Below are 15,584 nucleotides of genomic sequence, written 5' to 3'. Positions count from 1 at the left end.
CAACCAATGTAAAGGCACAGAACAAGAAATTTTGCATTTATCTCCAAGCAGACTACAAACCATTCAGGGCTAGACTGCACTATTTGCACCCTGCCATAGTAAAGGGGATTGGTACTCACATCCCTGCAGTGGGAACACCAGGGATATTGTGTCTCAGTTGCACTAACAGAGAGTGATATGTGTCATTCCTTTAGCTCATGCAACATACTCCTGGGAGGAGCATCTGTCATGCAGTCCCTGTGCTCCCCTACATGCCTACGTAACATCGACAGACCCCACTCGGCAGCAGGCAGGATCAAATCTAAGACCTCTGGAGCTTACTGCATGAGCTTCTACTGCATGAGCTAAAAGCCATACATCTCTTAGCTAAGGCTGTAGAGCAGACTCATTTTAGCTCTCTCTTTAAGTGATCTTGATGTCACTAGGTGGGACAGAACATCACATCCAGGAGGTGCGTGGGTTACATACTTCCCTAGCTGAGGAAGCGCATCCCAAACATCAGATACTTCCCAGCTGAAATCCTGGATGAGCCCCCACTTGTAACACTGACAGACCCCGGTAATAAATCTCTCTCTTTAAGTGGTCTCGGTGCCATTAGATGGGACAGAGCACCATACCCAGGAGGTGTGTGGGTTACACCTAGAGTTATAATGCCCCTGTGTAAAAGGGAGCAGGGGGACCAGCATGAAGCCTAGGCTCTAGGGCCATCAAGAATTTTTGAAGACTGGTGTCAGTGGTGTATGGCCAGCTATTTTCAATCTTTTCTGTAAATTCTGGAGATAAAGCAACTTAAAATTTCAAATTAGGAAATAACTATAATGATTAGTTAAATCCCTGGATGTGCCCACATTTGCTCACTCAAGTGAAGAGAAAACAGGGTTTAATTTAAAAAAAATGAAACAAGATTATATCAGTATTGCAATTTACAATTTAGGGGTCCTGTTGTCCACTGATGTGTACATAAGCTTCAGTTGTCATCAGCAGCACATACAGTGCACATAGAAATAAAGGGGAAAGAGAGACCTATTCATGGCAAAAACATTAAATAAAGTTGAAAAAATAAGTCATTTTTTAGATTTTTATACTGAAATTTTCCTTGGCAATTTGCTCTTTATATTGAAACTTTATTAGCACTGGTTCACAAATTGTTGCCCTTGAACCTTGAAATTACATCAGTTCAAATATTTTGATGCTCCTGCTTTATAAATTACACTGAGGGAATTTAAAATTTCTGACATGTTTTGTGCTATAATTGCATGACTGTACAAACACATTTATTAAAAATGAGATCAGAATACTCACCTCGACAGTATCTGGGTGATATAAAAACAGAAAAGGCAATGGTCCAAACCAAAGTTTTAACAGTGGTTGATTCCTGAAATCTTTATAGTATTGCGTCATTTGTTTAAAGAAATCTGGAAAAGAAAATCTGTTTGAATGGGCCAAACCAGGTCTTCTGTGATTAACTGATTATAAATTCACTATAGCATTATATTTGCTACTGTAACAAAGCTGGTTTGTTTTGCACTTATTTATTATTTTGATTACCGTAGCACTTAAGGGTTCAAATAGAAATCATGGCCTTAATCTGAAAAGCACTCTACAGACACAAAGAAAGAGCCACCCCCTTCCCTGCTTGCAATCTACTAGGGTGACCAGATGTCCCGACTTTATAGGGACAGTCCCAATTTTTGGATCTTTTTCTTATATAGGCTCCTATTACCCCACACACACACACAAACACACACCCTGTTCCAATTTTTCACTGTCTGGTCACCCTAATCCTAAACAGAAAGAATATATCCTTTTCAGTATCCAGAAAGATAATGGAGCAAATATTCAAGCAATCAGTTTGCAGACACCTAAAAGATAAGAAGGTTATAAGTAACAGTCAGCATGGATTTGTCAAGAACAAATCATATCAAACCAACTTAACAGCTTTCTTTCAGAGTAAAGAGTCTTGTGGATAGGGGGGAAGTTATAAGGTGGGTGCTTAACTGGTTAGAAAACTGTTCCTAGAGAGTAGTTATCAGTGGTTCATAGTCAAGCTGGAACAGCATATCAAGTGAGGTCCTGCAAGGATAGTTCTGGGTCCAGTTCTGTTCCATATCTTCATCAATGATTTAGATAACTGCACAGAGAGTACACTTACAAAAGTTTGTGGATGATAGCAAGCTGGGAGGGGTTGCAAGTGCTTTGGAGGATAGGATTCAAATTCAAAATAATCTTGACAAACTGGAGAAATGGTCTGAAGTACATAGGATGAAATTCAATAAGGACAAATGCAAAGTACTACATTCAGGAAGGAAGGATCAGTTGCACACATACAAAATGGGAAATGACTGCCTAGGAAAGAGTACTGCAGAAAGGGATCTAGGGGTCATAGTAGATCACAAGCTAAATGTGAGTCAACACTATAACACTGTTGCAAAAAAAAATCATTCTGGGCTGCACTAGCAAAAGTGCTATAAGCAAGACAAAAAGTAATTATTCTGCTCTACTCCACACTGATTAGGCCTTAACTGGAGTATTGTGTCCAGTTCTGGGCACCACATTTCAGGAAAGATGTGGACAAATTGGAGCTAATAGACCCCATCCTGAGGAACTCTGCCCAGAGACGTAAACAAATAAGTGATCAGAAATGGGTACCATGGCACAATCACAAACGTTCCCATTCCAACCTCCTCCTCCTCCTCAACTGATAAATAGCCATTTTGGTCGGGGCTAGGAGGAGACCCCAAGACTTTGTGGGGGCCACAAATAGGATGTGAATACATTTTTAAAAAGAGTGGAACAGTCCAGCCAGAACCTCAACAAGAGAAGGAGGCAGAAAAGGGGCTTCAACCTGCAGATATGCATGCGCCACGGTCTCCCTCTGCCACCCCAGTAGAGGACAGTCACTGTGGGACTAGCAAACATTGATTTATTAGAAGGGGGGTTGTCCAGCACCAGTTTGTCATGGCAGGCGTGCATTGTTTTATTTGAGGAGTGGGGATCAGCATTAATAGATTGGGCATGGGGCCCTATATTAACAGATTGCCATGCTGTGTACAGTGGCGGCAGCATTAGCTCAGAGTTCAGCCAAAAGTAGACCAGTGTCTTCAGACCCAAGAAGTGAGATATTCTGAATCATCAGGAGAGCCAGCAAGGGTGGGTTTGCGGCTCAGTGTACCACTATATTGCAGCTTGCAGAGTAGGTTTAGTCCTTGAGCTAGTAGGTGGTGGGTGTTTTCAAGCCCAACCCTGATCTATAAAATATACTGGGTGGTGCACAGTCAAATAAAATCAGAAACAATATATTTTCATATTATCAATTTAAACGAATAGTTGCCAAGACTAAATTACAACTTTGGATTGCACAGGATCAAACTGGGATGTTACTGGGTGTAGCCAGGGAATTGAGGTCCTATGACTCCTGTTAAAGAGGGTGTATGCTCCCTGACAGTGCAATGGCTGTACAAAAAAGCCCTCTGTGCAAAGTATCAGTTTCAGGGTAATTGCATCTGTATCCCCCCCTTTGTGGTCCATTTCAGGCATGCCCAGGACAGGACCTTCGCTGTCACCTCTCTCTGGGTAGGGACCCGTGGCCCACTCCATTCTGACCAGGGTCTTTTAGGTTGCACAGCTCCCTGCCTCACACTGTGATGTTCAAAGAAATCCAGTCTGCCTAACAGTCAGTGCCTTTTTCTCCAAGGGCTATGAACAATGTATTCCCAGCAGGTACAAGTCATCACACAGCTCTTTCTAAGCAAGCACCTTTATTCCTAAGATAAAAGCATTATAGAGAAAACATAAAAAACAATAAAGTTCCTATACGCATGCTAGAAGCTTACCAGAGGTCACACATTAGTCTTATGGGGCCCTAGTAGGCCAGAGTCTTTCCAACCCTTCTGCAAGAGTTGGTGGCCCTCCTTGGAAAGAAGGTGCAGTCTGTTTGCTGTATCAGAAAAAAGATCCTGTGTCAGTTCAAGTTCATCCTTTTATACCAAAAGACTTTCCTTTGTACCCTAATCTCTGGAAAACCCAACTGGAACCAATATATGAAAACCACTCCAGAGGGTGGCACCCCTTTAGAGTTGTTTAGTCTCAGTGTTTCACCTTAATCACCTCCTTCTGATCTAGTTTCTCAAGGAGCAATGGTAAACCTCCCTTGTGGAGTAGAATACAATCATACATACAATTCCTGACCCACAGTGATACATAAACTTAATACAATTCATCCCCCCAAATATACTACATGTGGTTACATTATCTGTCATAAAGAAAAGGAGGACTTGTGACATCCGATGAAGAGAGCTGTAGCTCACAAAAGCTTATGCTCAAATAAATTTGTTAGTCTCTAAGGTGCCACAAGTCCTCCTTTTCTTTTTGTGAATACAGATTAACACGGCTGCTAGTCTGAAACCTGTCATTATCTGTCATATCTCCCCTAGAAATAAATGGGTGTCCCTAGGGTTTCCAACCGACATCCTAAGGGCACTCGTGGAGAATTTTCTTCCATTACCTTTCATAATTTCACATTTTAACCATTCATATAATAAATATTTTAACAATCCAGCACACATCATTCAAAATTTCATACAGAGTCATTTGACAAATCTCCTGTGTAATCTCTCTCTTTTGGCCTGTAGGGGGATGTCAATCACCTTCTCTTACCCTTGTCACTCCAATATTTTTGGGTGTGAGTTTGATACCTGGTGCTCCCATACCCATCTCCCATCTGGCTCCTAGGGAATGTGTGTGGCGCCCTTTTGGCTGCTCTGAAGATGGGTGAAGTTTCCTCATCCCCCTTTGGTATATTCCAGGAAGCATGTTTTCGGACAAAATGGAGAAAGAAGGCAGGGCTGACTCCCTGGAAAGCAAATCTTAACCATTATTTTAACAGTGGAAGGTGGCAGGCGAGGGCAAGGGAAATTCTTCAAACCTCCCCCATAGCCAAATTCTTTTCTCTGCTCCTCAGAGATTGAAGCATGAGGACCTAAAATTTGACCTAATCTCAGCAAGGGGAATGAGTATTGATTCCCATACACTGAGTCAAGGTGAGCATCAGTTCTTCCCCAACCAGATTCAAGATCCTTTACATTTTCACAGAAAATCAGGTAGCTTCCTACCTTACACTGTTGATAGCCCTTGGAGAGAAAGCAAAGCACAGGCACTGGCCTTTATGCACATTGGCTTGCTGAAGATATCAATGTCAGGCAGGGAGCTCTATAGCCTTAAAACCCCCAGTCAGAAGGGAATGGGATAAGGAACCCTACCCAGACACAGGTGATGGCTGGAGACCTGAGACCTAACTGGGAACTCCTGAAGTGGACCAGACCATACTGGGTGACCGAGTAGGGAGGGAGGGAAGTACAGGTGCAGTTACCCTCAAACTGACACAGAGTAGTTGTGATAATCAGGGTAAGTAACTGAATCAACTGGCTGTATGGAATATCATTGTGTATGAACAGACTGTCATGTCAAGTAAGCTCTTTTATGAAAGCTTGTAACATTCTGAATATGGTGGTCATTATGAATAGGGCTCTGTGACTTCCTGTGATCTCTGTGACTTCCGCAGCAGCCAGTGTGTCTGTCCCCAGGGCTCAGGCAGCCCTGGGGACAGCCACACCAGACACTGCTGGAGCAGCCCCAGCCCCGGGGCCATACGCACCAGCCACTGCTTTGGCGGCCCTGGGCAGCTGGCCCTGGAGACCGCCTGAGCAGCAGTCCCAAGGGCAGTGGGAGTCGCCACAGCTTGGTGGCTCCCGGAAGTGATCCTGAGTCGGCCAGAGCAGTCACTGGCCCCCGGGGCTCCCTCATGTAACTCATGGACAGGTCACGGGCTGTGGTTTTTTGTTTCTTGCCCATGACCTATCCATGACTTTTACTAAAAATACCCATGATTAAATCATAGCCTTAATTATGAGATACGTATAAAGACTGTGTTTATGAATTTGTGGATTTGTATAGCTATAAAATGTGTTCATAATTTGTGCTACAACATTCAGCTCCACCTCACAATAGGGAGGTGATCAGCCAGGCAAAAAGGGGCTGCTTCCCCCACAAGATGAGACTGGCTCCAAACACTTTGCATCCTATAAACCAGGAAGAAACATTGGATGGGCCATTAAAATGAATGGGGAAACACTGAAACAACTTGAAACTGAAAAGAAAACCCCAGTCTTGAGAAACTAAGAAAGGAGGGAATTTTCCCCACCATGAATCACCATAGTCTGAGAAAAAGAAGACGAAAAAAACCCTGCAAACCCTATTAAAAGGAAAGGGGTTTGAAGGGAAAGCTATTCAGAAACTAGGCAGCATCAAAGTGGGATGCTGTCCATGAAACACTGGATCCCATCTACAACAGGAGCTGGGCAAGTGTTTAGAAACAGTAGGTAACTTGTACTAGAAAAGGTAATTCGTCTAATATAGAAGTGTAAAGGCTGAAGTTGCAGCTTTATGTTTATTTTCTGTGTAACTTGTATGCATTTACTCTGCCTTACTATTTCATCTCTGAATCTGTGATTTTGCTATTGAATAAAGCTTTTGCTATTTTTTGCCGCAAGCAGGTCTCTGCTGTGCAAACTATATGGAATGCTTGTCCAAAGTGATCTGATCACTGGGGGCAGGTTTCACTCCTTCGGAGTTGACAAATCAGAGAGGAAAAGACCCAGTGTCTGGTAGTCAAGACTGGAAGGGGCTGTTGAGGTTACTCTACAAGGAGTAACTAGGCTGGTAGAAGCCAGGGTGAGATCTTTATGCCCGTAGGCTGGCTACTGGTGTCAGGGCTCTGAGCCATAATAGCATAGCATTAAGGCACCCCAAGTTACAATGCAGGCAGTGATAGAACCCCTTATGGTCTGAGTGATCCCCAAAACCTTACAGTACTCCTGTGAAAGCATTTGAAAAGTCTTTCAAAAACAATTTGCATTGTGGAAACTTCTCACATTCTGGTTCAGATCCTACTCCCATTCAAGTCAGCAAGAAAGACTGCCTTCTTATGGGAGTAGTTTGGGGCCCACAGAACTTGGAGGTATATTAATCCTGGTTCTGGCAATGCACATGTGTCCATTTGGAGAGTCATTATCCTAAGTGCGTGCAAGTATCTGCCAAAGCAGTGGCTGGTGCATATGGCCCCGGGGCTGGGGCTGCTCCAGCAGTGTCCGGTGTGGCTGTCCCCAGGGCTGCCTGAGCCCTGGGGACAGCCACACTGGCTGCTGTGGAAGTCACAGAGGTCACAGGAAGTCACAGAGCCCTATTCATAATGACCACCAAATTCAGAATGTTACAAGCTTTCATAAAAGAGCTTACTTGACATGACAGTCTGTTTATACACAATGACATTCCATACAGCTAGTTGATTCAGTTACTTACCCTGATTATCACAACTACTCTGTGTCAGTTTGACGGTAACTGCACCTGTACTTCCCTCCCTCCCTACTAATTCTGTAGTTACAGTATTGTCTTCCACATCACAACCACCACCCACCTGTATCAAAGTTAAAGAAATTAAATTACCCTTAAAAAAGAAAAAAATTAAATAATTATTTTCTTGATTCCACTAGAGGTTACAAAACAAGTATTACTTATCTGAAAAATCACTTTGGTTAAACAATTAGAGCTAAAGAACACTGCACAAACAAAAAATGCATATTTGCACACCTAAAAAATTCACAGACAGCACAAGCATATTGATATTTTCACAGTCTCATTGTGCAGAGAGTGGCACAGTACCTTCAGGTCTCTACAAAATATTACATAATAATAATAGTGGATGTATGAAAAAAAGCTCATGGGAGAAAAGGAACTAGCACCAGGCCTGATTAGTCTTGAAAACTGCACAAGTGTAATGAATTGTCTCATGACACTGCATGTCTGTCTGTTCAAGTTTTGAGGTAAACACTGCATACACTTCCAGAGTTAACATAAGAACAGCCATACTGGGTCAGATCAAAGGTCCATCTAGCCCAGTATCCTGTCTTTCAACAATGGCCAGTGCCATGTGCTTCAGAGAGAATGAACAGAACAGGTAATCATCAAGTGATCCATCCCGTCACCCATTCCCAGCTTCTGTTTGTTATGCCTATGAGGGAAGCAACTAAATTTGTAATTATCCAACAATTTAGCATGACTCGTTTGTTTTTATAAGAGATTCTAAGACATGCATCTAGGCAGTTGTTTTTAAGTATATAAACCGAGAAAGTAGACATTTCAGGTCTATCTCATTTTAATTGTTTTACTGACCTGACTATCCATTTGACAAACTATCTCTCCTGTATATCTTAATTTATACTGGTGATATGGGCCATTATATATATTTAAACCATAAATGTGTGGAAAGGTCGCCTCTGAAAAAAGTTAACTTCTTGAACACCCAAACCAAAAAATAACAAATAAATTAGGGAAAACTTGACAAAGATCAAAACAAATCATTTGTCCACAGTTACATATTTACACAGTTTACATATTCTAATAATAAGCTCCTTAGAAATAGGGATAAACAGGAGCCACACACTGAACCATAAAGACTTGTCAGAGGTTTCTGGGGGAGGTTTGGTTAGTTGAAGTAGAGTCTCGGTAATACTGCCTGTCTGCCTGGATCTAGAAATGCAGCAGGATGCTAAGTATTGAAATCTTTTTTGTGTTCAGCTTGAAAAAAATCCTTTAACCTAAGACCAGCTCGCTCCTACTCTGTTATTCTACAACACCACCACCACTTAGTGATGGGGCCAGTCCAGCTCCACGGCTGCAAATCAGCTCCTATTTCTACAGCCCCTGGAAATCGCCAGCCACTTCCCGAGCACTTTACAAATATCTACACCGCTGTACGCCCTGTTGGCAGGGCTTATCCCCAGGGCATTGCGGTCACCCTGGAGAGAGGGTGCTGCAGGCAGCGGCTCCACGAGGGAAGAGGGGTTTGCAGGCAGCTACCGCTACATGTCTGGGCGGCCGTTACCTTCTCCTTTGCGCTCGAAGAGCAGAGCATTTCCCAGCAGCGGGTAACAGGGGCTGAGCCCCGGAATCGGCTTCAGCGCCTTCCACTTCCCCAGGTAATCCGGCAGCAGGCGGAATGTGAAGGCTGCCAGCAGCGTGAAGAGCAGAGTGGCGACTCCAGCCCCCCAGTAGAGCAGCTGGTCCCCCTCCTGGGCCAGCTGCAGAGCCCCCATCACTGCTCCTATCCAGCCGCTGGACGTGCCCTGAGCCACAGTCTCGGGATTCTGCACAGAGAGTAGAACCCGGATTAGGGCTCCAGCCGAGGGAAGTGGAGCTCAGGGGCGTGGCCTGCTGTAGTGGGGGGAGAGGCCCGGGAACAAAGGAGTGGGAGGGAAGGAGGGATCCCCAGAGGCTGCATGAGGAGGGAGCAGAGCAGCGAAGGCATAGTTGTTGAAACTAGAGATGCTGGGGGAGTTGCCACACCCCCTGGCTTGAAGTGGTTTCCATCACATACAAAGTTTACAGTTTAGTTCAATGGCTCTCAGCACTATACAATTTGCTCCAGGTGCCACACATACCCTCACCCAACACCGGACTGCCCCCCACTCCCCTGATTTCCTATGTCCAGAGCCCCCTCAGACCTGCTATGCCCAGTGCCCCCCCCAGACCCTGCCACAAATGCACAGCGCCCTACACACCACCAGCACCTACCCAGCACCCCCCTGCCCACAGCCCCACCACAACTGCCCAGTGCCCCATACAGAACCCCCACTCTCCAGTGCCCCAACACACAGATCTTCCCCGCTCTCTCACCACCCAGCACCCCACCCCCAGGTCTCCCAGATACCCACACCCCCATGCCCTGCCTCCTGGCCACACTCATCGGCCCTCTGGGAGGCAACTGTGTCTGCCACGATGAGCTGCCAGTGCAGCCAGGGCTGGTTCCAGGGTGAACAATCACTCCGGCCCCCTGAGAGTGGCATGTTCAGCCAGATCAGGGCCTGTCCTAGCCAGCCTCCTTCAGGAGCCACTTGTCTGGAAGGGCCCAGCCATGTCTCCCACATTGCCCCCCATCAACTGGCTGAGACTGGCCAGGCTTCTGCACCAGTCCCAGGTGGCTCAGCTCCAGCGAGACAGGTAGGGCCGCACAGGTGGTGGGAAGCAGAGACTGCACAGACCCAAAGGTGCACTGGGGTCTGGCCAGGGGGCAGAGAGAATCACAGAAGACTAAAGTTGGAAGAGACCTCAGGAGGCCATCTAGTCCAACATCCTGCTCAAAGCAGGACCAACCCCAACTAAACCATCCCAACCAGGGCTTTGTCAGGCCAGGCCTTAAAAACCTCTAAGGATGGAGATTCATCATCTCCCTAGGTAACCCATTCCAGTGCTTCACCACCCTCCTAGTGAAATGTTTTTTTCTAATATCCAACCAAGACCTCCTCCACTTGAGACCATTGAGCAACTTGAGACCATTGCTCCTTGTTCTGTCATCTGCCACCACTGAGAACAGCCAAACTCCATCCTCTTTGGAACCCCCCTTCAGGTAGTTGAAGGCTGATATCAAATCCCCCCTCACACTTCTCTTCTGCAGACTAAATAACCCCAGTTCCCTCAGCCTCTCCTCATAAGTCATGTGTCCCAGCCCCCTAATCATTTTTGTTGCCCTCCGCTGGACTCTCTCCAATTTGTCCACATCCCTTCGGTAATGGGGGGACCAAAACTGGACACAATACTCCAGGTGTGGCCTCAGCAGTGCTGAATAGAGGGGAACAATCACTTCCCTTGATCTGCTGGCAGTACTCCTACTAATACAGCCCAATATGCCGTCAGCCTTCTTGGCAACAAGAGTACACTGTTGATTCATATCCAGTTTCTTGTCCAGTGTAATCCCCAGGTCCTTTTCTGCAGAACTGCTGCTTAGCCAATCAGTCCCCAGCCTGTAGCGGTGCATGGGATTCTTCTGTCCTAAGTGCAGGACTCTGCACTTGTCTTTGTTGAACCTCATCAGATTTCTTTTGGCACAATCTTCCAATTTGTCTAGGTCACTCTGGAGGCTATCCCTACCCTCCAACGTATCTATCTCTCCCCCAAGCTTAATGTCATCTGCAAACTTGCTGAGGGTGCAATCCATCCTATCATCCAGATCATTAATAAAGATGTTGAACAAAACTGGCCCCAGGACCGATCTGTGGGGCACTCCGCTTGATACCGGCTGCCATTGATCTAGACATTGAGCCATTGATCACTACCCATTGAGCCTGAAAATCTAGCCAGCTTTCTATCCACCAAACCCAGGTGAGGCCTGGGGTGGCACTGACCCATGATTGGCCCATGGCATCTGACTTGCAGGACTCAGGATAGGGCAGGGGCAATGGATTCTTCCTAAAAGTGTGGGGGCCATAAGGCCCCACCCCCTCCATCCCTGCCTCTTCCTCCTAAGGTCCCACCCAAGCCAGAAGCTGGAGCCAGGCCGGGGAGCCCAGGCTCCTCCACCTGACTGTGCTCCCTAGCCTGCCTCCATCTACACAAGAGCAGCCCCCGGCCCATGTCCCTGGCCCCCCCAACCCAGGGCAGGTGGAAGGTCTGTGGCTCCCTACGCAGTTCTTACCCCAACCCGGCTCCGGCTTCCGGCCTGGCCTGGGGGTGTTGCCTTGGGAACCAAAGAGGAGAGGCAAAGGACCAGGACTGTGGCAAAAAGTTGGAGGGCCATTGCCCCTTGGCCCCCGCTATTCCGGTGCCCCTGTTCTGGGACCCTCTCACTTCACAGAGTCCTAGAGCCCTAGCCTGGGAATTTAACAGCCCCTTAGCCTGTCAGATGGCACAGACCAGCCTTGGGTGGTGCCTGAATCTAACATCTAGGCACCACTGACATTCATAAAACCACTGCCTGGCTGCTGCTTGACCCTTTAGGTGCCCGAAGTCCCTACGTGCCTAAGTTTCTGCTTGTAAAGTCCCCTACATTTCTGTCAGTGGGCATGGGCAAATCTAAGTCCTGACACTACCAAGCTGCTCTTCACACCTAAGCCCTAGTGGGATTCACACACTGATTTCCTCCGCTGGGCCTGATCCAGTAAGTGTGCTCTTTGCACACTCAACCATACAGAAAGGAGCAGACGAGTGTGCTACTTCCCTTACAGTCAGTGCCCTGTCTAAATTTCCTGGAAGGCATGGGAATTATGAAAATGCCCCCAAACTGTGATCTTTTCTTTGTTTTTCCCCTCCTTCTTAAGAAAAATGGCTACAAAGTCTTTAATACAATAATTATTTTAGCTAGTCAATTTTAAGGATGGAATGAATTTTACAACTAACTAGTCAAAATTGACTAAGGTTACTTCTAAATTTCATTCCTTCCTAGAAATTCAGTAGCATTACTTTAAAATCCATGGAAAATCTGTGAAATTCAATATTTTGTCATTTACATTGTCATGAATTTTCTACAAAAAAAAGTATGAAAATCATGATGTATACTAGGCCCCGTAAACACTGAATAACCGAATAGTTTGAGTACTTGGCTGGGATGTGGAAGACCCAAGTTCAAATCCCCACTCTGCCAGATTTGGGGCAGGGATTTGAAGCCAGGTCTCCTACTTCCCAGGTGATTGCCCTAAAAAGTGGGCTAACAGTTCGACAGGTCTCCTGTTGGCATAAGTAGCATCTTCATTAAGTGCTACAGAGCAATAATTGTAAACAAACCATGGGAAATTGCCAGAAGCAGAAGTGCCAGGCCCAGGGATGCTTGGGAGGGGCAGCCTGGAGCCAAAGAATGAGATAAGAATAAAGAATGCAGGCCAGATTTACAGAATGGGGGGGGACTTTATCCTGGGAAGCAGTAATTCTGAAAAAGACTGAGGTCATGGTGGATAATCAGGTGAACACAAGCCTTCAGTGCGATCTGCAGCCAAAAAGGCTAATGCAATCCTTAGATGCATAAACAGGGGAAGATGGAGTAGGTGTGAAAAAGTTCTAGTACCTTTGTATTTGGAACTGGTACAATGGCTACTGTGCCCAGTTCTGGTGTCACTGTTCAGGAAAGATGCTAATAAAGTGGAGAGGGTTCAGAGAATAAATGTACTACTTCTTAAGTGGACATAAAGACCATAAAGTGGGCATATTATGCTCACAGTTGTTCAAAACAGTGAACAAACATACTTTTAGAATGCAGTAGTAACAGAGATCCAATATCGCAAGCCCTGTTAAGAGAGAATGACAATGATGAAACCTGGAGGTGGTCATGACACCATGTGTAGCTATTGCAAGGTCCTACTCTGCACGCACTCTGCCACTGAAAGTACAGAGATAAAGGGATGCCAGGATCCTTAACCTGACTCCATTTGAGTACCTTCACTAAGCATGACAATAAGGGAAGATTTTGCCTGATTATTCTGTGAAGGCTATAACAGTATAACATGTCGTGCTGACACAGAGCTAATAATATTCACTAAGTATTTCCCAAGTACAGACAGTGAATTTGCACACTCCGTAGGTAAGAGATGTGTAATTATATACCATTGGCATCTTTGTGCTATTTCTGATGACATTTTTAAACAACGGTAAGCAACGGGTACTTCTGTAATATGCAATCATAACCACACTGCAAAGTTATGAACACAGCTTATAAATTGTATCTTGTGGCAGACCTGTCCATTTTTCTCAGCAGCTGCTGGTCCAGAGAAGCACAGTTTGTTTTGGAAATACCACCTGGCAGTGTTTCTGAAACACATTTTTTTTTCTTATTGAAGTGAGAACCTGAAAAGCTCCAGTTTGACCAAACCTTAATTTTTGTTCTTAGTTTTTCCGTTTGGTCCCTAAATATAAGAACAGCACATTAGTCATGACACACCCAAAAATTCCCAACCTATAAACGTTTCCCACCTGACAGATGACCATGGAGCATTAATTAAACATAGCATCACTCTCTGACATAAGAGCAACTTAATGGCTCCTATATGTACAAGGCTTTCATATCAAGTATTTTTATGCAATTCGCAGCATTATCCTAATGTTAAAACACAGTTCTGAGATCACTGTATAATAGTAGTTTTTATCATACTGCAACTCAGGTATGTAATTTAGTGTACATAATTTACTGCTGTCAGAAGGTTATTCAATCATCCATAAAAGGCACAAACACACAACAAAGAATCAGCAAGGCAAAGTGCTTCACCTGATTACTTTATCCCAGTATACTAAAGCTTTAACACACTGCAGTCAAGTTGTCTGCATTAAACAGCCATACAATCTGCTAATACATAGTAGTGAGTATGTGAGACATATTCCAAGTCAACCTGTCATTCATGTTATAATATGCTAACTTCACAGATCCCTACATGTGACAGCCTGCAGCATTCTATAGGGAAAGATGGTGCACCAGACCGTCAAAGCTGTCTGCATCTACACAACAGCAGGTGTTTTCCCCCACATGAAATTGGTGACCCAGTTACACAATATTTTCCTTTTTGCATAATCTTTCCTGCTTCAGCATAATACTCCTTTTATGGGCGTACATAGGCCCAGCATTACCCAACGGATTATGGTTACTTGGAGTCCAAACATATATTTTTCTTTTCCACCTTCTGTGAAGCGTGGTGTCAATTGCTTTGAGTAAGATAGACAGCCAAGATTTCTGAGACTAGGTACCTCTAAAAAGTATGCCGACACTATAGATTATCTGTATTCAAAACTGCATCTGTTTTTGACTCGTTACTATTGCACACTCCTTACCATTGAACAAAGCAAGTTAGTGAGCTCAATAAAAGATAAGTGACAAAAAAGACATTTTAAACTACTATGGATGTTCTCATTTTTGTGGATTCCCTACACTGACCAAATCCTGCAACTGGCATTAAGTGAAAAGCTATAGTGAAAAGCTGCAGTGAAAGCTGCAGGTACTCCACACTTAAGGCCTGATCCTGCACCATTAAAGTCAGTGAAAGATTTGCCATTGACTTCAATCTGCACAGGATTAAGCCCTTATAGAACTAAGTGCCTGACTCTAGGCCACCCAGTTTGAAAAGTTTTGTCTAGGTAATTTGATCAAGGTCACAGGGGGAGGTGGTGTCAAAAATGGAATGAGGCCCTTGTACAGGGAACGTGCTTCCTCACATGATAGTGAGCTTCCTCTCAATGGATATTAACAATTAAACCTACTGAAACAGTGTATTGTAAAACAACATGTTACAAAATATGCCTGAATAATTATCAGAATTTTGGACTGAGACAACTGAAGGGCTCAAACCTGGCTACAGTTTTCCAACCTTGTTGGAACCTCTTATTATGTTAACTAAAAAATTTAAACTTTTTGCATGTCAAGGCCATTCACAATCCCTTAAAATGTGTTGACACCCACTCTTGACCTTTTAGTGGTCGCCACTTGCTCCAGGAGTTCAGTACATCTGAAAATCTGATCCAAGCTCTTCTCTGCATTCCACTTCTGTAAATAAACAGTGTGCAAGGTGACATTGGCCTGAAAGACTACATGGGTAATTAGCACTTAACTTTACCAGATTCAGTTTGGTGGGGGTTCCTTTCAACAATACACTTTGATGTACCACATGTACTGCCAACAAGCAAAAAAGAGACTAGGTTGCTTAGGTGAAGCTAATGATCAAGTTAGTGACTTGGTTTCACTGCACAGCTGAGCCCAGAAGATACAAATGTTTATTGGGATC

The 15,584-nt window shown here is 44.7% G+C and overlaps 1 protein-coding gene across 1 annotated transcript in view; it reads right to left on the bottom strand.

Moving 5' to 3' along the window:
• LOC119855078 (cytochrome P450 4V2-like) overlaps positions 1-9,232 on the bottom strand; it is a 29,964-nt gene extending 20,732 nt beyond the window's left edge. Inside the window, exons 1-2 of the mRNA XM_038400524.2 lie at positions 8,939-9,232; positions 1,303-1,415 (exon numbers count right to left, since the gene is read on the bottom strand). Of these exons, the coding sequence (XP_038256452.2) occupies positions 1,303-1,415; positions 8,939-9,149 (324 nt within the window). The 5' untranslated portion in view covers positions 9,150-9,232. The remainder of the gene's footprint in view (positions 1-1,302; positions 1,416-8,938) is intronic.
• Positions 9,233-15,584: the final 6,352 nt, after the last annotated feature.

The sequence above is a fragment of the Dermochelys coriacea genome, chromosome 4, assembly GCF_009764565.3.
Source record: "Dermochelys coriacea isolate rDerCor1 chromosome 4, rDerCor1.pri.v4, whole genome shotgun sequence".
Lineage (NCBI taxonomy): Eukaryota > Metazoa > Chordata > Testudines > Dermochelyidae > Dermochelys > Dermochelys coriacea.
The sequence above is the reverse complement of the archived record's forward strand: the minus strand, read 5'-3'. Positions and strand labels throughout refer to the sequence as shown.